We start from the raw sequence: 25,251 nt of genomic DNA, 5'->3' as shown, positions 1-25,251 counted from the left end.
TAGCTACCTTCTATCAGCCTAAGCTGCTAGAAACACCTTTATTCTACTAATAAGGGATAACTGGACCTGGCAGAGGGTGTAAGTACCACAAGGTACCCACTATAAGCCAGGCCAGCCTCCTACACAGCTGAACAAGCAAGTAGCAAAATAAGCAACTGAAAGACGATCAGTTAATCTTTGCGAAGGGCTTTATACTGTGGGTGAACATATCTCCCAATAATTTCAGCAACGTTTGACCCGTTTGAGCTCGAAACAAAATATTTTGGTTATGCAGCAGAAGATGAATTATGTGGTAAATGCGGCAGATCCATAATCATGCGAAAAAAGTTGCGGGCGCAGAGTCGCATAATTCCTGTGGCCGTGAGCAGTGCGCGGATGCTCGTGTGATCAGAGATGCGAGTGCACTCGGGCTAGAGCCCGCTGTCCATTGTACGGTGCTGAGTGCATGGCTGTCTGTAGCATCAAGCGTGTGCACGTACTTGTTGATTTCTGCTTCCTGCCAAGCGCAGCGCGAGGACTCTCCTGCGTGCTGCCATGCAAGCGTGCATGGCTTAGTGAGACCCGGCTCTCCGTTGTACAGCGCCGAGGACACGGCTGTGTGCACTTTAGATTTTGCATAGCGCCGTGCGGCGTGCTGGCGCGCAGCTATCCCACTGTCCTCCTTGAGATGGTGCTGGTTCCCCGCTCACGGGCGGCTGCATGTAAAGGGGGGAGCCAAACAATCGCTATGTAACCGGATCTGCTCCAAGCCTGGCAGGGAGGCGGCTCTGTCTGTCCCTCTGTCTGTCCGTCTGTCGCAGCAGTGCCTCCCAGCTTCGGGTGCTGTGTTCAGCGCTCCCCTCTTCTGCAGCTCTGCATCCTTGCTGCCCCCACCATGCTCGGCTGAGCAGGCTCCAGGGGGGCACGCCGGGGCTCCGAGGATGCCAGTGCGGGGGGGCTCCGTGCCCTCCCTCCTCAACCTCCTCCTCCTCATAATCTTTCTGGGCATCATCGGGCAGGGCGGGGGGCGCTCCCTGGCGGATCCTCCGAGCCCCCAAGGTGAGTGTAAGGCGGAGTGTGTGGGGGAGGGGCTGGCTATTGTCTGTTTTCTATGATGGGTATACATAGGGAATGGGGGTACCCTCGCTGCTACCGGGAAGGGGGCTACGGAAGGGGATGCCCTCCACTCTGGCCGGTGTTGGCTGTACAATATAAATGTGGTGGTTGTCGGGGGTGAGGATGGAGGGCATCTCACCTCCACCCCCATCTAGGTATGAATGGTGAAGGATCCTCCATCAAGGGTCCTCATACCTGGCCCATGGGGGGGGGGGGGGTAGATATAGACGGCCCGCGCACTCTGAAGCCTGGTGCAACGGCACTGGGGAGGTCAGTTCATCTCACCCCCACCTGGGCTGGGGAGATAAACAGAGGGTCTTTCGCCTCCCCCTAGGAGGGGTGTGGCTGAGATTCTTACCCTTCACCCTGGATGGGAAGAGGCCCCTCACCTCACGCCCCCTCCCCCGTGCACTTCCCCCCTTCAAAAGGGGTGGGAGGGAATTGGACTGTGATTTTTTGGTGTGTGTGTGTGGTGTGGTATGTGTGTGCTTGTGCGGTGTGTATGTTGTCAATGGTACATTAGCGCTTCGTGGTGTGAGAAGAAGCCCACCCTGCGATTTTCACCCGGTCAGCAGATCTGTAACGTGTGAGGGGCGCACTGAGCTCTGCACGGGGGGAGGGGGTTTCAGCGGGATCTGTGATACATGTGGGTAGTGGGCTCATCACGTGAGAGGGAGCGGCCTGAGCGTTGCTTGTTCATGAAGCTTAACAATATTGTAACGTTCATGTAGCGCTTAATGTTCCTTTATCGAGGCCATAGAGCGCTCTCCGAGGAGGCCATGAGGTAGAACCTGATCTTTCAGTGTTTGATGAAAAGGAGGTGTGTGCCTCTTTCGAATGACTTTCACTTTGAGGGGGCGGGGGTAGGGGTGTTTTTATTGCATGGCTGTGATGGCCATGGGTCGCCATGTGTTTCTAGATGTGATATATATGAAATGACTGGCAGTTAGCTGGGAGGAGAGGCAATGTGTCAGTTACCGGGAGGGGGGACAGTGTGCCAGGTACCGGGAGTGGGGGCAGTGTGCCAGTTACCTGGAGGCGGGACAGTGTGCCAACGATTGAGGGACAGTGTGCCAGTTACCTGGAGGGAGGGACAGTGTGCCAGTTACCGGGAGGGTGACAGTGTGCCAGCGAGGGAGGGACAGTGAGCCAGTTACCGGGAGGGGGGAAAGTGTGCCAGCGAGGGAGGGACAGTGTGCCAGCTACCTGGAGGGAGGGACAGTGTGCCCGTTACCTGTGAGGGGGGGCAGTGTGCCAGTTACCTGGAGGGAGGGACAGTGTGCCAGTTACCTGGAGGGAGGGACAGTGTGCCAGCGAGGGAGGGACAGTGGGCCAGTTACCTGGAGGGAGGGACAGTGTGCCAGTTACCGGGAGGGGGGACAGTGTGCCAGCGAGATAGGGACAGTGGGCCAGTTACCGGGAGGGGGTAAAGTGTGCCAGCGAGGGAGGGACAGTGTGCCAGCTACCTGGAGGGAGGGACAGTGTGCCACTTACCGGGAGGAGGGACAGTGTGCCAGTTACTTGGGATTTAGGAACAGCGTGTCTGCGGCCCGATGATGCGAGAGAAAGGACGGGTTGCCTGGTGCCTGGGAGGGCGGGGCAGTGTAATTGCTGCTTGGTGGAGTGGGAGGGTGTTTGTCTCTTACAAGGGATAGCCAGTCTGTCTGTTTTGGGGGGCAGATTGTGCTCCTAGTACATGGTTGTCCAACGTAGGCGCAGGAAACCTTGATCCATGCCTGGCAACCACTGAGTATATAAAGTGTTGCATTTTAAATGGACTGCAGTTATTTTTAGTTTATGTGGGTATATTTGAAATCTGGCAGTGATCCGCCCCTCTGGACCTGTGTTGGGCCCTCCTTCTTGGCGCCTCCGGACAGTGTGTCTGTGGCTGGAGAGTCCGAGGCTGCGTGTCTGTGGACAGGAGTGGGCTGGGCAGCGATTACATCTCTTAGGAGCAGCCGCAGGGCAGTGACGGTGACAAGGGCTTTGACTATGCGCTGCAGTTCAGCTTCACAATGCACAGTGTGTCTGTTACATGTTCTGGCGGAGAGTGCTGCGAAGCGCGGGAAATAAGCTCCGAAGGGGGCTCTGATCTGTGGCTGAGGTGTGCTTCTTTCTATGCTTGTGCGTGTAGTTCTGCGGCCCAGGTCATCGAAATTGGTTAGACTGGGGTCCTCGGATTTGTATAGCGCACAATCTGCCATCGGCATGGCTTCATAGCGCCTGTAGCAGTTCAACGAGTTGCCCGCATGTTTCTGGTGTTACTATACCAGATAAAGGTTGGATTCAGGTTGTGATGTTGTGAGCTGATCATGCTCCTGGCTAGTAGATGTCTCATGTCCAATGAGCTGTGGGTGTATGATTGCTGTTTTTAAGGGCAAAGGCCGGAGGGATTTGGTGCTTGCTAACACATCTGTTCGGTAGACAGGCCCGTTGCCCCAGCATAGGCGTGTGTGTATGTGTGCTGTTGGGCACTGTGATAGTCGACAATATAGCATATCCAGCTTGTTGGATGCTTGGCTCCGCCCACTGTGTTTTGGTGAGTGTTAGTGTGCAGTGTGCCGTGATGGGAGCTGCTGATGCGAGACAACTGTGGCTGGTCCTTCTCCATAGTCACGGGTGATCTAACCCTTGTAGTTCTTTCACTATCTAATCCATACAGCTAGGGAGTGATTTATCTGTAACTGTGGACGCCAAATCCAGCGGTTCTTACCCCAGGGCCATGGGACCCCTGGGGTCCACAGCACCTACTCAGGGGTTCTGCCACTGCTTAGAAAATTAAATAGTATTAACACATTAATAATGTGTATATAAATAAAGAAGCAAGATGTAAAATTCAGTAGCTGTGAAGGAATTTGAAATTGGGGACTGAAAATTAAGTTGGTGTACTCAGATTGCTTCGTGGGAGTGGTGAAACAGAATATTGTACATGCGGTGGGTGGCTGCAGTTACATTTAGAAAAGGTCCAATGTTCCCAATAAAATTCAAGTGTTGATTTTTATATTTGTGAAATAATTAACATGTTTCATCATTTGATCATCATAATTTGATGAATGCTTGTTTCTTTATTTTGTGTATTGTTTTGCAAAACTGATTAGACTGGGATTGTGACATTCCAATAATGACACCATGGGGTCCCCGGATTCCAATAATGATTCAATGCCGGTCCCCGGATTCCACTAATACTTAGGAGGGGTTCAATAGAAGTCAAAAGTTTAGGAACTACTGGTCTGTTCTATAAGTCTACGGACAGTTTATCTCGTGTAGCTGTGGCCAGTCTATACCACATAGCCGTGGCCTGTGGTCTGCCTTCCTCATATATTAATGGATAGTCTGACCTGTGTAGATGTGGCCTGTCTGTTTTGTATATTCACGAGCTGTCTGTTCTATATAGATGTGGTCTTCCTGTTCTATATATAGTGGTATGCCTGTTGTATATAGCCGTGGCCTGCCTTTTCTATCTATCGGTGGCCTGCCTTCATTTTATCTATTGCCTGTCTTTTCTATCTGTGGCTTGTTGATTCTATGTAGCTGTGGCAAGCAAGTTCTATGTAGCTGAGGCCTGTCTATTCTATACAGCTGTGGAGTGTGTATTCTATATAGCTGTGGCCTGTGTATTCTTTGAATGTGTGGCCTGCATTTTCTAGCTAGCTGTGGGCTGCCTTTTCTTCGTATCTGTGGCCTAGACTTTGTAGCTGTGGCCAGACTGTTATATTTAGCTGACGCCTGTATATTCTATATAGTTGTGGCCTATACATTCTATATATTTGTGGCCTGTAAATTCTATTTAGTTGTAGCCTGCCTGTTCTATAATACTGTGGTCTTACAGTTCTATATAGCTGTGGCTTGTCTGTTCTATACAGCTGTGATCTGTAACGTTCAATATAGATGTGGTCTCTTTGCTCTAAATAGCAGTGGATTCTCTGTTCTGTATTGCTGTGACTTGTCTGTTCTATATAGCCATGGCCCGTCACTTTTACATAGTTGTAACTTGTCTTATTCTATACAGCTGTGGCTAGTTTGTTTTTTATAGCGAAGGGTTGTCTTTTCTGTATAGCCACGAGATCTCTGTTCTGTATAGCTGTTGGGTGTCTGTTCTATATGGCTGTGTGCTGCCTGTTCTATGCAGTTGTCGGCTGCCTGTTCTGTATAGCTGTGACCTATCTGTTCCATACAGCCGCGTGCTCTCTGTTCTAAATATACAAAATAAGGGGCAACCTGGTAGTCCTAGGAATCTGAGAAATAAATCAGATATCCAACACAGTGATTCTCTTGGTGAGAGGAGAAGGCCTATTCCCCCCCCCCTTAAGCCAATGAGAACCGTATAATAATTGTTATCTGTACAGTATACACATACAATTTATTAATCTTGTTAATATTCAATATATCACAATTTAGGTTGAAAATGTCATGTTGTAGGTGCTCCACAAAGGGCGCAGTGCAAAGTGTCATGCGTGAATACAGTACTTACTTACAATATAAAAGGTCTGGAACTGATGTTAAGGAAAATTGCAAATACAAGTTCATTGAAGGAAAAAGTGAACCATCAACACCAGTCCTATAATACAAGTCAACGTTTCAACCCCACACAAAATTTATAACAGGGTCATCATCACAACCTAAGTGGTGGCCGCCAACCTCCCGACCTCACCATCCTCCCTCATGTTGCCTGACGCCTTCCTTAACACATCCTCTCCCTCTCCCCCTCCCCCACATGTTGTTTTTTTTTTTTTTTTTTTACATGTTACACAGCAGCACAAAGCACACTCCCGGATGGGAATGCCCAAAGGCTGATGCAAAAATCCCAAATTAACCGAAGAATTACCAAAAACATTGTACAAATTACTCAAGAAAGTATCCCATGGCTTTTAGGTTCTTGTGTATAGGAACAGCCCCACAAAGAATGGTCGATGTTGTGTCGAAGGTGAACATACCATGAAAACCGTGATATGTGGTTGCATAAGGCATTATGAGCTGGTCGCTATAAGTAACATTTTTCGTTGGCGCTTTAGTAACTAAAGTGACAGCTGCTACCTCCTAGATGCTGCCCGTACAGACTGACTATGGCTATGAGTTGGCCAGACTTCAGTGAGGTATTTCCTAATTGCTGTAAATGTTATTAGTACAGGGTGAAGTTTTTAATAGGTGTGAGGAAATCCCTTCTATCCCAAGTTTTGCACTTGGAAATGAAACATAACATGCAAAATGGGTGCCTAATTCTGCATGTTTTGGAGTGCCAGTCCCGATTTAAATGTATGTTCCCACATGGATCACAATTCAAATTTAAAGAGGGCCCAAGGCTGACATTTTACCTAGGAAATAAGCAACCCCTTCTTTCCAGAAAGGAAGCTCTTTCATTAGGACCCTAAAGCCACCAGTTACTGTTCCTATTAATTTTTCTAAACTTTTGTCGACAATGTTCGCCTTAAAGATGCCCTCAGCCCCTGTGACTAAGCACTAATACTGTAGGCTTCCAAAGTCATCATGGGAAAACATGTGAGGACCTGAAGTGCCTCCACCTTGATGACGCAGGTGGTACCAAAACAGGATATGCCTTGCTTACTATTGGATAGACCTGGAAGTGTTGTAGAAGCCAGTCTCTGAGATGTATCTGTAAGTAACTTCAGGTCCACCACGAAGGCTCTTCTGCAAGTCTTAGAAGCCCTTGTTTCAATACCTCCACTGCCAAACAGGGCAACTCTTCACGCCACAATCAGGGCATCAAGAGGACACCTGTACAGCTTCTAAGATCATTGCATCCTGCTTCTTTGCAGGACAGGCTAGGCAGGTAGCATATGATAAGGGTAATTGACCAACAAGGATATTCGTCAAGTTTCTGTGTTCTAAGTTCTACTTCCTGGTTTTTGTTTCGTTCACTGGACCTCGGTTGACCAGGGGTCAAGGGTAATGGGGCCTCTTCAGTCCCTTGGGATGTCAGTTTGCATTGTTATTCCAGCTTTTGCCCACCTAACGCAGTCAATTGGCTGGGAGAACACTTTGATGGGTCCACATATGTCTCGTTTCACAAGGTTTACTCTACGTCAAGTTATCAGGGTTGTTCGCCTGAAGCTTGGCAAGCCTCACACTAATCCGTCTGGTATTGTTCAGCACCTAAGTTGTTTCTAGCGGCAAATATGGGATGTCATTTGCTTTCGGGATTTCTTTGCTGTGGACGCATGGTGCAGGACCAGCAGCTTGGTAAGTTATTGTAGAGTAATGACTGTGATGAGGAAGGCTGATGAGGAGCTAATGGCTTGATTATTTACCGGCATGCTTCACTACTCCAGGTCCAATTCCTCATCCTCACAATGTGAAAACCTGCCCTTTAAACTCCAAGATGCAGGTCAAACCTGCCAGGCATGTTTCGATCCTTGTAACATTTAGGTGGGAGAGGGGCATGGGGCAACTTTAGTAACACATTGGTGGGGTTCTGTTTCACAAATGGGAAATAAACTACTACCTTAAGAGTTTGGTACTACAAAGATCCCGAAGCAGTAAGAGAGAGCTAATCTGAGCTCATCTGAGTTCTGTTTTCCTAATTCACAGATGGTGTTCGGCAACTGGGCAGATTAGCAAATTATCATCTCCTGTAATACATTTTTAGGTCTGGCATAGAAACAGCTTTCTCTTTCTTGATAGCATCATGTTTAATATATATATATATATATATATATATATATATATATATATATATATATATATATATATATATATATATATATCATCAATAAAAAATGCATACATAGACGGGTTTTGGCTAGCCCTCATGAACACTCATTTACATTTGGCGTCTGCCCACCACAGCACATAGCATGAGGCAATGGCCCACTTCAGCCATAAATACTTACACTGTGAGTGACAGCATTTTGCCAGATCACAAGTGCACTGCTGCCTAACATGAAGTGGTTGGCCAATACTTTACTTTACCAATGTTTTTATCTTTTCATTCTTTATCCTCTTTTTTTAGTCAATTCTGCATATTTAAAATATGTGTTCAGCTTACAATAGCTCAAAGCTAACAGAACATTTTCTTTGCACCAATACAAACCACTTTTTCCTGTGATATAGATTAAAACTGTAAAAGTGGGTTCTATACCTGTTCCTCCTACACCTGCCTGCTAGGAAACAAATAAATAAATAAAGCAATTTATTTTTAAAAAAATGCATCCCGTTTTCCTTAAGGGAAAATGGGGTGCATTTAAAAACAAAAAATGAAAAGTTTTCTTTCCATTTTTTTAGAGCAGGCAGTGGTCCGTGGGAAAAAATATTTTCACTACCATTCACAAAGGGGAAGGGGTCCTGTGTGGACCCCTTCCCGTTTGCGAATGGGTTAGCACCAATTTGAAATTGGTGCTAACTCCGATTGTTTTGTGACCGCATTCACGGTCACAAAACAATCATACATCCCACTGCGACTTGCAATTAGGAAGGGAACACCCCTTCCTAATTGCGACTCACAAACCCTATTTGCGATTTGGTAAAGAGATTACTGAATCGCAAAATTGGGTTTGTGCATTGCCTAATGCTTTTTTCTCATCGCAAATGGCCCAATTGTGCGAATCGGTCCGTTAACGACGAGAAAAAAGATTTGTACATGTGGCCCTAGGTGCGGTTGGCTGCTTGGGGTCCTGAATTTCCATTGCAGACTGCAGTCCAAGTGGTCTTGTGATGATGTGTTCTGAGTGTTGTGTTCTTTCCGTCTGTGGTTGATTTGCAACATCATGTTCTGTGAGCTGAGAGTGTGTGATTTTTGTGCCTGGAAGGGCTGCCAGAAGTCATTTACAAGTTGCTTACACATCTCTTATGTCTGGTCTTTGTCTGGAGATGTGCGAGATAGTTTATGCCTGGTGTTTCTGGCTGGGTGGTTGTGTGCTATTTGCAAATGGAGTTGGGATCAAGGTGATACGTGATATATTCCATTCCAGAGACATCAGCTCTGTGGATCATCAGTCACTGGATGTACAGGGTTCCACAAGAGGCATTTGTAGGTTGCACACCTTGGTACCCGCCACACTTAATACTGTCTGTCTTATTACGCCTAGAAGTTGTATCATTGCGTTTACTGACTGCCTGTCGTCACCGATGATGTTACAGATGGGGTCACCGGGGACATCATCAGCCAGTCTCATTTGAGGTGTTACGTGTATTATTAACAATACATGGCTCCGTAGCAACACTTATTTGGGACTTCAGCTTCTCCATGGCATTAAATGAAGTTACTTTGTTGAATTTGATGGACCGTGACCAAGACCGTGAAGGTCGAAACGCGTAGGTGTTAGGTGGTGGGATGTTTCGTTATTGAAAATAAAAGTGAATTCATCACAATCCTGTGAGTGCGGCATTTTTTACCTTAGTGTTAAACTGGTATAATGATTTACGGGAATAGGTCCTTCCCGGATGCTGGCACCGACGAGTAGAGCGCGCTTCCTTTTGTGGATCTGTTTGAGCTTAATTTTCCATGATATACAACTATATAATTTATTACAAATCAAATATTTTTAATGATTGAGCAGATTCACTTTTGCAACATAATAAAATGCCCAGCGCTGCAGACACATTTCGGAGCGAGTCATTTCTTGTTAGATGTGGTCGTTGTAAAAATGTAATCTTAACTAAATTATTTTGATTAATTTAATAATTGTTTCACTTTGTTACACTATGATACAACTTTACCTGTAGTTGAGAAGGGGACATGGGCATTGTATGCGTTGTTTTTTCTGTGATACAAAAAAAAAAAAATGGAGAAAGCGCTAACAATGCACTATTTGGCCGCTTGACACCAGCGCCTCTGACTGGAAAGTGGGGAACCGCTATGAGGAGGGCGGTATTTTCTGACTGTAAGAGCCAGGGTTGAAGGACAGATATCACCTTTGGCTTGTTCGCTGTCCGCATAGAGACTGGCCTTATTCCACCCACGAAGATCAACTAAATGATAAAGGGTCACGTGCTTCTAGCCCCATTAACAGTATCCTTGCAACTCTACCTTGTATGTTAGCAGGGATATAGTCCTCTAGAGAGCTTTGTGTCAAGTTTTGTGCCCCACTGTGCGTTTACCGGGAGCCACAACAATAATCAAACACTGACACAACTGGAAAACCTGCCGCCCTAAACTTCTAGAATAAAAGTACCAGCCAGGAACACACTTATAGAGTAAAAGTAGCGACTGGTCACTACTTTCTAGAATAAAATCAGCAGCCCTAAACTTCTAGAGTAAACGCAGCAGCTAGGAACAAAATTCTAGAATGAAAGCAGCGACTAGGAATTAGTTTCAAAAATAAAAACTACAGATAGGAACGACCTTCTAGGATAAAAGTTACAGTCAGTTTCAAACTTTTAAAATAAGCATTTGCAATGTAATAGGTCCCGCATTTGCGAGAGTTAGAGCTATTTGCGTTGTAAATGCCTAATTTGACTTTTCTTACCACATAAATAGGTCAACCCGGTTTTATAATTTGGTCCTTTCCTGCCACATAATTCCAGTGGCCTTGCATACAACTAAAGCTCTTCCATTTCCCTTCTTCCTCTATCTGCTCGACCTAAAAATGACTAAATAATAAAGTAATACTGTTATAAAATGTACAGCATAATGACGCATAATGAAGCCTTTTCTTGCAGCATCATTTACTTAACCCTGCTGCATGACTCCAGTGGCTCCGGCTATAAGTTTAGAGATCAACCTACTAAGTAGTGTGTTAGACCTGGCATCTTTTGGCGTTTCCCCTGTCTTTTTGTCTTCGGACCTCCTGTTTTTATGGTATGCTGGACTCTGTTTTTGCTGGTTTATTGTCTCTGCGCACTTTACCACTGCTGATCAGTGCTAAAGTGCAAGTTCTCCCTATGTAAATTGTATTTCTGATTGGTTTATCCATGATTGGCATATCTGATTTACTGGTAAGTCCCTAGTAAAGGGCACCAGAGGCGCCCAGGATCTGTATATCAAATTCTACTAGTGAGCCTACAGCACTGGTTGTGACACCCACATGAGTAGTCCTGTGAACATGTCTCAGACCTGCCACTGCAGTGTCTGTGTGTGCAGTTTTAAACTGCCGATTCGACCTGGCAAATGTACCCACTTGCCAGGCCCAAACCTTCCCTTTTACCACATGTAAGGCACCCCTAAGGTAGGCCCTAGATATCCCCATTGGCAAGATGCAGTGTATTTAAAAGGTAGGACATGTACCGGTGTGTTTTACATGTCCTAATGGTGAAATAGTGCCAAATTTGTCTTTCACTGTTGCAAGGCATATCTCTCTCATAGGTTAACATCGGGGCTGCCTTTAAATAACTTTTAAGTGCAGTTTCCCTTTGTGGGCAGATAGAGATGTGGAGTTTGGGTCTCTGAACTCACAATTTAAAACACATATTTTTGTAAAGTTGGTTTTTAAATTGTCTGTTTGAAAATGCCACTTTTAGAAAGTGGGCATTTTCTTGCTTAAACCAATCTGTGCCTCTGCCTGCTTGTGTATTTCACGTCTGGGTCAGACTGACAGTTGGGCTGTTCTGAATTCATAATGACATGAATGACATAAATGGAGCTGGGGTGTAGCCTGCATATCCCGATGAGTCTCCTGGTCTAGGGTGGGGAGGGAGGAGCCAACAATTACACCTGAAAGGGGTGTGCCGGCCCTCACACAATGCAGTCTCCAACCCCCTGGTGCGTGTCTGGGGTCAGGCCTGGGCAAGGCAGGATCTTGTCACCAACAGAGAATTTCCTTTGAAGTTTGCCTACTTAAAAGGCAGAAAGGGGTGTAAGCAGTGGACCCAAAACCCCAGACTTTTAGAGCACTTCTGGATCAAGCGTAAACTCTGCCATGGAGAAGAGCTGAAGAGCTGTAGGAGGATTACTGCCTCTCTGCCCTGTGTGCTTTGCTGGGTTGGCCTGCAGTTACTGCTTCTGCCTTAAAGAGGGCAAAGACTGGACTTTGCTGTGTATCCTGCTTGTGAGGTTTCTCCAAGGGCTTGGAGTAGAGCTTGCCTCCTGTTGGAAGTCTCAGGGATATCAAAGACTTCAGCTTCATCTGCCTACAGCACTGGGAACTGTGTGTTCTGTTCTGCAACAGAAGAAAAACCACCACAATGCCGTCAACGACACCGCTGCCTGCACCGTGACCTACGACACCACGCGGAGCTGTGCCCCATGTCACACCGCAACCCTGGTCTCACAGACGTCGCCACCTGACGCAGTCACTAAGCCACTGCTTGCACCTTGACCTATGGGCCCTGTCTGCATCGCGACCCGTGGGTGCCGCACGAAGCCCGCCCAACGCCTCACTGCCACCTTGGGCCTACCAATGACAGCTCTTCAGGAATGACGACGATGCTGCCTGTACCATGACCTGGAAACACCGCATGTTACACCACCCCGCTTCACACTGCAGCCCTGGTCTCACCGACGCCGCAGGACGCCATCCCCGAGCCGCTGCCTGCACTGTGACCTTTGGGCACTGCACATCGCATTGTCCTGCTTTGCACCACAGCCCCGACGCCATCCACCCAAGCAGCACTCCTGACTTCGTCATTAGCCTGGAGTTCAATCTGCAATGTGTGTGACTTCAAGGGACCGATGACCCCTGCAACAACCTCTGGAACCGACACCAGCGACGCCACACTCCAGATCTCATTACGAGGATCACAATGCCCTACATTTACAAGGTACTGTTTGCGGGTGTTCCCGACACCTTAGCTGGCCCGCGACACAGCGGCCTGCCTGAACTGTTGGATTTGTTGTTCATGACGCGGTGATAGCCCCAGGTGGAGCTATTGACTTCCAGTAACTGTATTTTTAAGTTAATTCTTGCAAAATACATATCTTTATTACTGTATGTTGGATTTTTCTCGTTTTGGTCTAGTTTTATACGGATAAATATTGGGTATTTTTCTAAAACTGGTGTGGTGTCCTTTTGTAGTGTTTTCACTGTTTTACTGTGTGTTATGTGCAAATGCTTTACACATTGCTTCTGAGATAAGCCTGACTATTCATGCCAAGCTACCAAGGGGGTTAGCAGGGGTTATCTGAGCTGGGTATCTCCCTTATCCTGACTAGAGTGAGGGTTCCTGATTGGACCGGGTGCAAACCGACTGTCAACTACAGGCCCCATTTCTAAGAGTGTGCACATGTATGGCTGTGACATCTTCCTCTTTAAGGATGCTACTGTTGGGTTGTCCGGTGTTTCGCTGTGTTAGCTGCAGTCGTAAAAGTACAGTTAGCTAGAGCTTTTTTGTTGGCTTTGAGGCTTTTGGGAAAAGAGAAAACATATGAAGGTTTGGCTAGTGGGATGGAGGAATGTTGTGGGCTCCTGTCGGGGACTACTGTGGTGATGTGTTGGTTGCACCACTACTCAGAACAGCTGTTCGGATTTTCTGCATTTTGTCTGTGAAAAAAAGACAAATAAATGCAAGCTAAGCCCCTTGGATTTGGGGTACATGGCAAATGCTCCTGCTAGAAAAGTTAACAGGGATTGTTAATGATTTCTCTTACAATTTCTTAAGTTTTCAGTCAACAGGTGTGACCTTGGTTGACCTTTGGCAGGCAGAAGGAGTGACTCTGTGGATGTATTAATAAGTACAGATGCTACCCACATTAACACACATGTACAAATTATTTGCACCCACGTTTAAATGTCTACTAATGTGGCATTTTCTGCTCAGCCCATATTCACGCTGGAAAGGTTTCAACAGAATGGTTTCCCACTATGCACCTATTGCTCTTAACCGATTTTGCTCTGCGGAACCTGTTGCCTGTAGACTCTACCACCAGTTTAATGTTTATATTTTTCTTGTGCGGAAATAGGGGCATTCATGCCTAAAATAAATACTGGAAGATATGCTGAAAGGCCGGTTTGCAAGACGAAGACAGTGAAAATCTGGTGGAGCCGTGGCAGAGTCAGTAACCTTAGCTGCACTTGGCAACAACAACGGCTGCCTTCCACTTGTGTATTTCCACCTCATGAGGGGCATCTTGTCATTCACTCTTCCTAGCGTAATACTTTGTTTATCCATGTGTTACTGATCTTCTTCAACTCTATTGTAGAGAACGTGCAGAACTTAAAGCGCAGCGTGCCGCACTGCAACAATTAAAGGAACTGGAATGCCACAGAAGGAGAGAAAGGCATGGTCACCATATGTAAACATAAGTGCAGCATGCTGCGCTGCCACAACTAAAGGAACTGGAATGCCTCAGACACTCCATGGAAACGTGGTAGAATAGGGAGAAGGTGTGGTGCAAAGACTAGAGCTGCCAACTATGGAACTGAGGACCCAGGTTCACGTCACGGCATCAGCTCCACATCACTTAATCTCCCCGGTACCTACAAAAAATGAATATGTCCTTATGTAATGTACCTGGTAATCATGAAAAGCCTCCAATACCTTTGGGTCGAGTTTGGGCTACCTTATATTGCAAAGTGAAAACAAGTAATTAAATAAACAAGCGGGCCTGCAAATTAAAAGGGAAGCTTTGCCAAACACGAGCACGAAGCTAAGAAAAAAAAGTCCTCTAAAGCAGAAATGAACAAGAGAAAGTGTAATTATACAGTAGTTGGTCCCTGCTCCCAAAGAGGCATGCCTGACCACTAGCAAGGAAATATTTTTAATAAAACTAAGATGAGCAAATGAAATAGCTTTAGAAGAAGAAGTATACTTAACAATATACAAGAGGCCGTATGCTTACGTTCAGTCTAAAAACAGTGGTTAAGCCCAAACTTATAGACCAGAAGGCCCAAATCTCCTGGCCAAAATCAGATGTTAGGCCCAAACATATAGTGTAAATGCTACAATCAAGTCCTAAACGTCTACAGCAACTAATCCCAAAACCCTGAACCTAAAGCATCAGCTGAGCCCATACCTCTAGACAAAAACAGCAGCTAGGCACAAGCCTCTGGACCGAAAGAGGCAGCTAGACCCAAACCTCTAGACGAAAAGTAGCAGTCAGATCCAGCTTTCTGTAATAAAAGCAGCAGGCAGGCCAAATGTTTAGACCAAAGGCAGCAGTTAGGTCCAACATGTCTAGAATAAAAGCAGCAGCTGTGTCCAAGCCTTTGAACCTAAACGTCCGTACCAAAAGCATCAACAAGGCCCAACCCTTTGAACCCAAAGTAGCAGCTAAGCCAATACCTCTAGGCAGTCACAGCAGTCAGGGCCAGACTTCTAGAATGATAACAAAAGCCAGGCCAATACTTCTAGAATAAAAGCAGCAGTCAGAGCTACACTTATAGTATAACAGTAGAAGTTAGGCCCAAACATTCTCCAGTAAAAGGAGTATTCAGCCCAAACTTCTTTAGTAAAAGGAGCACCCAGGCCCAAACCTTGAGTCCAAAAGCTCAGCCCATACCGCTAGACCAAAGCAGCAGCTAGGCCCAAATCTCTATACCAAACGCAGCAGTTGTTCCCAAGCCTGTAGACTAAAAGCAGCAGCTAGGCCCAAATACTGTCCCAGAAACATCAGCTAGTCCCAAACCTCTAGACCAAAATCAGCAGGTAGGCCCAAACCTATAGACCAAAAGCAGCAGCTTGGCCCATATATTTAGGCCAAAATCAGCAGCTATTCCCAAACCTCTGGGCCAAAAACAGCATCCAGCCCAAACTTCTTGACTCTGAGCAGCAATCAGGCCCTAGCTTCAAGTAAAAAAGCAGCAGTCAGACATTACCATCTGGAAAATACAAGCATTGCCAATCCAATAGCTCTTGTCTATGCAAGAGCTATTGGTTTTGATTGGATTTGCAAATGTCTTTCAGCCATGTTGCAGAGCATCAGAGCTGATGTGCAGCGTGGCTAAAAGTTCGAAGAAAAGTGCTATGGCGAGGCCAGCGCTGGCCTCGTCACAACGCTTTTTCCCCTTATGGCAGGTTGCCAACATAGACAAGGGGAGGGAGGGAATAGACAACACAGACAATGGGAGGGTAAAAAAGCTCTTCGACACGGCCAGCATTGGCTGCTTCACAGTGTTTTTTTTAATCCCCTGGCAGATGGGGGACAACACAGACTACAGGAGGGTTGGGGTAAAGCATTTCTAGCCCTACAGCAGCAGTCAACTTAGACCAGGTACTCACTACCACTATCAGGAGAGCTTCTTCTGTAAGATATATGTTGAATTCCAAAGAAAAGTGATCACAGAGGCTCATGTCCAGTTATTTCTTACCACTAAACGTTCCCAATAAAATTCAAAATAATTCCAGAGAGGTAGGCATATCTCTGGGATTGCTTGTTAGTTCTTCTTGAGGGGACCTTGCCATGGAAACCTTTGAAACACATTCAGCATTCCTTTTTAAATTCAGCATTTCATACTTTAAGGTGGGTCTAAAAGTCAACATAATTGGTTAGCCTTCAAAATCAGGTATTTTAAAATTAATGTTTTGGCTCGAATTTTCTAAATCATCGTTGCATGTCTATTGTAGTTCTTTTAAGCTGGTGAAACATCTGGTTCGGGCTTGGTGCAAGTCATCGAGAATTCAAGTCTCTGTTATTTGTTAAGTCTGAGTTTGCTTTGCAGGTTTATCTGCAGATACAGGATTTGATTTTGGGATCTGCGTTGGGATTTAAATGAATATGTATTTGCTTTTGAAATACCGATGTTTATTTACTTGTGTACAAAATACCGTTTTTAAAATACATATTTGTATTTAAATACAGATTTACAAGTTCACGTCTCCGGTCTAAGATTCTGCCATCTCCCTTAATACTCTAAGAAAATACTTTTTTGGACAAGTTAAAAACCATAACAACGGGTGTTCGTTCATCATTCAACGCCGACCTAGATATCGGCCAAGCCATCCCCACGGTCAGTGTGCGCTTTGTGCCTCGGACAGTCAGTTAGTTGTTACTCCAGCCTACATTTACAGCAGCCACGGATTTCACAGTTGGATTGCAACAATCTTGTAACTTTTTCCAGTTTTCATCGCAGTGGGCCACAACTGCAGCAAACCATGCACAGACGGCCACATTTCTGAAGGTTATCACGGGGCTGTCGTGATATGGGGGAGGGGCAACACAATAAAAGATTTGTGCTGCACAATGTGCAAGGCCCCTTAAGCCCTTAATAATTGTGAAGCCTCAGCACAAATCTAATTTTGCTGATTTGCGTTTAAATCAGTAATCCTGATCAGTTGTACGGCTGTTAATTACGCCCTGTAATTGACGATGTAATCCGATTCCCAAAAGATATGCTGTGCCGCTCTGCACAGCACGACACCCGAATGGATGCTGTTACAATCCTTTCTAAAGACACAGTTCAGAAGCCCCTTATACAATACAGGACGTGTTTATTTTATTTCTAGGGCTCAAGGGAGTAGGAACACTAGACAGGAAAGTGTGGGGTAATGCGGAAAGAGATAACCTTTCCTTGCTGCATAGAGGCGGGAAGAAAAACATTGTCAGAAGTAGATGAAAATCAGAAGCGAAACTATACATGTTAATAATCAAGGCAGATATACAATGGTCAAATTAAGACCCATAGGCCTGTCAAGGGTGAACCATATCTGGATGAATCTCGAAGTTGTGTGATCAGAGCAGACATAATTTAATGAACATTTTTTGTGACGGACAGCCCATGAGACGGACAGCCCATGAGATGGACAGCCCCTGAGATGGACAGCGCCTGAGACAGACAACCCTTGGGACGGCCAGCCCCTGTGATTGACAGTCTCTTTGCTGTACTGACTCTGTAATTGGCACTCCCCTGTGACGCGCATCCTCTATAATGGACAGCCCCTGTGATGCACATCTCTGTCTGTTGGGTACTCCCGCTGTGATGGACAGGCCCTACAGACAGTAGACAATACATATGTCTGGCATCCTCTGTGAGAAGATGTCCATGGTGCTGTGGACTCCTGTTAGACCGTCTCTATGATGGTCATCCATCTGTGATGGACAGTCTCAATACTACAAAGCCTGGGCAGTGGGATCCCTCTGGTGTGCACCCCCTGTAATGGGTAGTCCCTCTGGTATACAGTACATGGTGATGGACATTTTTGTGACTCTGTGACAGATGCCCTCTTTGGCGTACATTGATGTCTAATTTGAGACACTGGTGTCTGTTTTTGAATGCGAGCAAGTATGGATTAGGACAGAATCTACAAATGTCATGCAACATACCGTGTTGCATATCCTTAGCTAATGGACGCACAGCATAATGACCGAAGCAATGTATCCGCCCTTATTAGGGTGGTCTGGATAGCAAGGTGCCGTCTTGGAGTTGTGTTAATATGTATTGAGAGTTGGATTTCTTTGAGATTAAAGAGGTCGGAGTAAGATTGTATACCTAAAATGTTTTGTTGAGAGTACATATGATAAAAGTAGCCTGAAAATAAACAAGTGTCATAAGTTGTCTCATAAAATGTATATTCAGCGAGGTAGTTATATTAAATGAATGACTGAATAGTGTTAATATATGTTAGAGATTGTGTAACATTAGGATTGAAGTTGTCTCTTTATGACCGTAACAGAGATGTTTCATTGTGAATTTTGTTAGGTTCAGTAGTACAATAAAATAATATAATTTCTCATTTCATAAAGACTTTATTACATTTTTAATGTCCATAATATACAAAACACCATAATCATTCAGTAATAATTGTACAAATGGCTTCTGTGACTCTATAAATGGTTAATTAAAAGTCTATTCTGTTAGTGGACATGTCGTAACCAATATGGCTAAGTAGCCCTGACTTATTGTTGATCTCAACACCCTAGTTTTTAGTCATGCATTTCTTGTTATGAACTGCTAGTTATAACTAGAGTAGCATTTAATTTTTACATTAAATCAACCAGAGGCATATTCCTATGGATCTTTATACATGATCTGATAACATTACAGGTCTTGATATCACAAACTATTCATGTTCGTCCATATTCATTATATTCTTATTCATCTCTTTAATGTTCCACGAAATTCGAAAATCTGTTGCAATCTGTTCGCAAGTATCTAAATAATAAGAGTTTAAAACAATTGTTTCTTCCTGCTACAGCCCAAATAATTTTAATATCACATTTTTTTGTATCTGAGTGGGTCTTCTGCTACCATAAAATAGTAATTGTAGCCTTAATTCACGCCAGCCTATGAATGTATACAGTTCTGCATCTTGATTGAGTCCATTCTCTACTGTCCAGATTTATAACAAAATGCAAACACTTTCTTTCTTGTGGAGGCGTATTTCACTATTCTAATCCCTTGGATTTGTTCCAGTCCAAGGACACAGAAGTGCCTAATGTAGTTATTTTGGCTTTGCTAATTGCTGTTTAGGATCTAATTTCTTCATGCTCCTCTGATGTCTTTGCATTCATATTGTAACTGTTTTTGTGCTGCCAATATACATCACTCTGCAGGGACAGTGTAATCTATAGATTATGTAGGTACTGTTAAAGTTGATCAGAGTATTGATTCCATAAGTGATCATTGTCCTAACATTGTACTTGTGTTTTGTCAAACTCTAATCACACATTATAACTTGAGAATGTGAAGAAGCCTATATCCTGATGGTCATAGATACATTTTCATTGAATTATGTTTGGGCTGAAATGAAAGAAATGTTGTTGTGATGACTGACTTTTGCTTCCCAAGTATTGACTTCCTTTCAGTTTACACAACACATGGATATATACTATGTTTAGAGCTTTATGCCTGTATCCCCTGTCAGCAAATGTGGTCATGGCTTCCTGAGCTTTGCCTTCAAACACCTTATCTTATGAACAAGTCAGCATTCTTATTATAAGTAGGTTTTCTTTGGAAATGTTTGTAATTTGATGTCTAGGGTGGGCATTGCGTTTATGTAGAACCAAATTGCTGACTCTCAATTTGTAGTATGTTTGAGACAGTAAGATACAATCCTTAACGTAGGACTCAATATGCAAGAATCTTGCTTTAAATGAGCTAACATGGCTAGTGAAATTTATGTTTTAATTATAGCGGCTAAGCTTGTGCAGCTATTCATTGAATTTGGGTACATCTCCCTGTCAGGTCATTAGGATTTCACTTATGTATCTACTCCAAAAACTATATGGTGAAGGCTCTACATATCTCATGAATACATTTGCATAGGTGGGCACATTTGGGCCCCATTATAGTTCCTTGTTACTGGATATAGGGCCTGATTATGAGATGATCCGTCAGCCGAACTTCTGACAGGGTGGCTGCCGCCTTACTGGCTACCTCCGCGCTGGGCCCATTACGACTTTCCAGCTGAGCTGACGGGCATTGTCGCTAGCTCGTAATCGAGCTGGTGGCAATGCTGCCGCCCTCAGGGAGCGCCAGCACCCTCGCAATGCTCACTGTCTGCACAGGGTGCTGGGCAGGGTAATTTGGCAGTGAATTAGAGCTACAGAAGAGAATTTAGCCACTTGCATGTTGCATTATTGTAAGGAACTGGCCTTAGATCTCATCTAGTGCTTTAAGGGCATTATAAAGTGAGAGAAGGGATCTATAGTGTTAACACATACTGAACATGCAGTGACAAGAGTGGAGAGGCACAGGAGCTGGAAAGAGAGATGTGGATGTGAGTTGGACTATGAGGTGCGAAGGAGTGGGAGCTAAAGAGTGAAATATAAATGAGCTTGAGCAGGAATAATGGAAATGAAAGGGAGAAAGGTGAAGTGAGGCATATGAACTGACAAAACTGGAGTGAGAGAAGGGCTGAGAGCTGAAGTGCCAGATATAAAAGGGAGGTAGCTGTAGTGAGAGCTAACGAAGACTGTGAGCTTGGGGGAGGGATACGGAGCATCTGATCCAGAGTGAGGGATGTGAAGGAGGTAGACCTGGAGGGAGTGATGCGAAGGGGTGTGAACGAGATTGAGGGAGGCAGAGAATTGTGAGGTAGAGTGAGGGATGTGAAGACATGGAAGCTGAAATGAAACGTGGTGGAGATGGAACTGGATGTTCTGATGTGAAGGGGTGTATAACAGAATGAGGGTTATGGAGCACTGTGAGCTAGAATGAGGGATGTAATGAATGGGAGCTGCAATACTGGATATCGTGGTATGTGATTTGGATTGAGGGATAGTTAGGATAGCGAGCCAGAGTATAGCGAGCCAGAGTGCAGGATATGAAAGCTTGGAGCGATGGGTGTGAAGAAGCGGCAACTAGAATGAGACTTGTGAACAAGATCAAGGGATGGGAAGGAGCTGGAGTGAGCGATAGGGAAGATTGTTAGGTAGAGTGTGGTTGTGATGTAGAGTGAGCTGGAGTGAGGGAGGGAGGTGTATAGAGGTGAGGGGTGTGTAGGACTAGGAAGGAGTGAGTGATGCGAGGGAGTGGAATCTTAAGAGAGTGGGAATGATGGTGTTGGGAGCTGAAGTGACAGATACTGTGTTAACATGGAAATGAAACCATACTTCATCCACTTGTCATTGAACAAGGCAGGGTCGGACTGGCCTTTTGGTCCCCCTGGCATTTCCCCAGCAAGGTATGATGGACGGGTGCATGGGCCGTGTGCTGTGAGCCAGCGCGTGAGACCCGGAGACTCTGAGACAAGTGACCGGGAGCTTCCGGCCAGTACCGGTGAAGTAGTGGAGCAGCGAGGTTCTGTTCGACTAGTCCACATTACGTTCAGGTGAGAGGTGGACGGAGAGTGGTAAGCACTCCAAACACTACTCCCACATTTTGCGCTGTATGTGCCCGCAAGCACCTGGGTATGGCTCTTGTGGTGGCCTCCCCGTTACTGGTCTGTCTGGTTTAGGGTTGCCTGTGATCTCCGCCATCAGCCTCTCATGGCCTTTCTCCTCACCAGGTGATACTTCCTCACGCTTCACCCCCCAAGGTTGGCTGAGATCAGGAGCGGGCGAGTGCAGCAGCTTTAGTAAGCTGCTGCGAGTGTGTGCCCCGCACCCTGCGGAAGCGGCTCAGGTAGTGTTGAGTGGGGCATGTAGGGGGTCCGGTTGAGTCCGACTCGCCTCCCACCCTCTGTCCAAAACAAGGTTCCTACTGTTCCTATTGTGAGCAACTCCCAGTCGCTGCAGCCAGAGAACGCCAAGGGAAATCCATGGAAACCAAAGGAAGCCGGGAAAAGTTATAGCAAAAGAGCTATTGTTAAAGCCAGTCAAGGCTGAGCTCTTGAGTCAAACCTTGAGCCAAAATCGAAACCTAAACCTAAAGCCATGCCAAGCTAAAACTCCTACAGGAGTTTTGACTACATCTTAATGATAGTTCTACATCGTACACCACCATCTTGCAGCATTTTTCAGTTTTAATGGTAAGCCCTCACTGGTCCCCAGATGGACTTTAAATTGACTTCAATGCATTAATAAACAGCCATACAGCAACAGGGACCAAAGGACTAAGAGGACAAGGTGCTGGTACTGCAACTGTATTGACAACGGCTTTGGCAACTGCACCGGCATCCGGCATTCGTATCTGGCTCTATTGCAGGGGCCTGACCCTGGTTCCGACAAAGGTGCTGCTTCACCCTCTGCCCACAGCTGTGACTGGTGCCTCGGGGTGGACAGGTGGGAACAGCAGTAGGCGGAGAGCTCTGACAGGATGTGGGGAAAGTGACTGAACAGGTGCACACAAGAAGGTTCAGTTACGCTGCTCTCCCCTACCACTAGGCACGGATGGACATGCAAGCCGAGGTCCTGAACATGGTTGCAACCTATGTGGCCGGAATTGACAAGCACATCGCAAAACTATATAACCTAATGAAGAAAGCACAAGAAGACACAAGGGATCTTGCTCCAAGATGCTGCTGCTTTCTGGTTCTGGACAAATTAAGCTCATTACTGATGGTAGTAGGAGTGGTGTTAGATGAGCTGAAAGCCTGTAGGGAACTATCTGATAACACAACACAAGTCCAAGGAGATAGTAAGGGAGCATCCAGTGATAAGCAACATAGGCTTGTTAAATCAAGGAGCACCAGGTCAGGAGACACTGTCATGAGTGGCAAGAACCAGCATCTAACCACTTTCCATGACAGCCACTCCAGGCCAGGGGGGACGTTCCCATGCCTGAGCCACGAAAACTGCCATACAAGGGCAAGAACTGTAAAGAAAGTGCCATAGCTTTAACATCTTCAATAGGGAATAAAGCAAAGTCCAAAAGGTCACAAAAGAGGAACTCACATATTAAAACTATCCAAAAACTGCGTAGCTGCAATCTTACATCACCTTTGACCAATCCAGCCATGAGATCAAGTCCGCTTATAATGACCCATCAGTTCGCACAGACGCAGCTCCCGAGGTGACTGCAGACTGCGATCAGCGGTGACTCTCGGCCACTCTACTGAAGAAACTCAAAGATGCAAAAAACTCAGTGCAAACCATCAAGCAGTCAAGCGACGCATGCCTCACGCGCCACCTCCAAGGAGCTGCGTCCTCTGGATCCAGGGGGTGGGACGTCTCTGCCATTAACTATTGTCCACCCCGATCAGAGTCTGCTGGAAGCCCACAAGCGGTCAAAGTAACAGTAGATCTCTGTCCGGGTGTGACAAAACCGTCTTCCCCCCACATTCAAAGGGCGTCATATGCCTCTACGCCTGGACAGTCGAATTGGGAGCATGCTGCGAGGCAGAACGATACTGCCTTCCTTACATCAGAATCAGCTCCTGTCGCCCGGTGGGAGGCAAGGTCATGTACTAATGCCAACTCTCCAATTAAGCTTGCTGAAAACAATTCTACCCGGCTCCCTTCCAGCCCTCACGGGGCTACCATCAGGATGGGGCTAGGTGACAGCAACGTCAAGATCACTCCAGAGCAAGGCCCGTGCTGCACAATTTTATTCCACCCAAAATAGCGTTCTCTTGGGAATTAAGATATCCTCAAACAGAGAAATATACTCAAACATCTAGGGCAGATTCCAGCTTTAATGGGGATTACCTCAGCCATGATTGAATCTGTGGAATTTATCAATCGAATGCCGGGGCATGCCAGTGAACCAACTAATGTCACCTTGTGGTCCTCAGAAATGGCACAGGAAGTCTTCAATGAAATTAAACAATTCAAGGAATGGGGAATCATCCTGGAAGTGGCTATTGAGTGGGGCTATCGGCATCTCTGAAGCTTCGCAAGACGGCCCCGGACGATAAAGAACGGCAGTCCGTGGCACCCTACCCTGCATTACAGGGGGCCATGGGGTTTCCCCCATGAAATCTTTCAACCATCCGAGGTGTGACTGGCTCTCACCCCAAATGTCCACAAAGAGGGAAATCAGCAACAGAGATAACGGGGTGGATTGTCAAAACACTTAACCAGTAGCCACTAACAAACTGAACATCTGACTCAGAACTGGCTTGGGAGTCGTCCAACCTTAGGCTCTGCTCCTGGAACACCCATGGTCTGAAGGGCAAACTTGACGACACGGATACTCTAAACTATCTTCAAAGCTTTTTGGTGATTGCCCTACAGGAAACCTAGGCTCTAGAATCAGTCCCCATTCCAGGTTATTCACATTTCAGCCTCCCCACAGTCAATGATGTAAATTTGGTTGGGGCAAAGGCCGTCTTGGGATCTATTTGTCTACTGCCCTAAAAGCTAGCTGTAAGGTGCACCTGACCTTTGGCCACAAAAGGAATGGGCAGGGAGTAATTTTAATTAACATCTACTTGCCCCCAAGGCAGAAGGACCAGGAGGTGATGTCCAAATTACTTGTGGAACATATAATCCAACCTGAAATCTTACATCCTCATCTCTCACTAATACTAATGGGGGATTTTAATATAAACCTACTTGACCTGTCTGAAACCAACAAGGTGATCGAGGCCTAGGAATATCAATTGTTCATCCCCAAGCAATCCCAGATTCAACTAGAATGTAAGGGCTCCACGGGCCCCCTTCTTCTGGGGTCATTAGAGCACCTTGCTCCTAGAGCCCTAAATGGTTGGTTCAGCGAAGACACGCCTCCATTTGTTTCACTCTACAAACAGAGATTCATTAATAGACTTCACAGGAGTTTCCTTGCACCTTTTTTGGAAGGTCCTTTTCTTCACATTGGGCCTAAGGTCAGAAAGTGACCATTTACCTCACAAAGTGGAATTTGCTATAACTCCTACAGTAAATAAGCGCACTGGTGAACACGCTAGCTCGGAGTATGAGTGCCACCTAAAAAGAGTTAAATGGTCCTCCGCCTCAAGAGTCACCTTGGCCCAGGAAGCTGCCGATCATTTACTATTTTTGGGACCTGGGTAACTGAATAATATATCAAAAAATGTTTTGGTCCCTCTGGGGAAAGGATATGAATT

General features: G+C 45.8%; 1 protein-coding gene across 4 annotated transcripts in view; it reads left to right on the top strand.

Moving 5' to 3' along the window:
- The first annotated feature begins 553 nt into the window (after positions 1–553).
- FAM171A2 (family with sequence similarity 171 member A2) overlaps positions 554–25,251 on the top strand; it is a 231,269-nt gene continuing 206,571 nt past the window's right edge. For 2 of the 4 annotated variants that reach the window (XR_011204773.1, XM_069237909.1), the window contains exon 1: positions 554–1,038. Coding sequence is in view for 2 of the 4 variants with exons in the window: in XM_069237909.1 (XP_069094010.1) it covers positions 921–1,038 (118 nt within the window). In the remaining 2 variants the exon portion in view is untranslated. The remainder of the gene's footprint in view (positions 1,039–25,251) is intronic. The other 2 variants (XM_069237912.1, XR_011204772.1) reach the window with 2 other exon arrangements.

This window comes from Pleurodeles waltl, chromosome 6 (genome assembly GCF_031143425.1).
Source record: "Pleurodeles waltl isolate 20211129_DDA chromosome 6, aPleWal1.hap1.20221129, whole genome shotgun sequence".
Taxonomy (NCBI): Eukaryota; Metazoa; Chordata; class Amphibia; order Caudata; family Salamandridae; genus Pleurodeles; species Pleurodeles waltl.
This window is presented reverse-complemented; position numbering and strand designations above follow the sequence as displayed.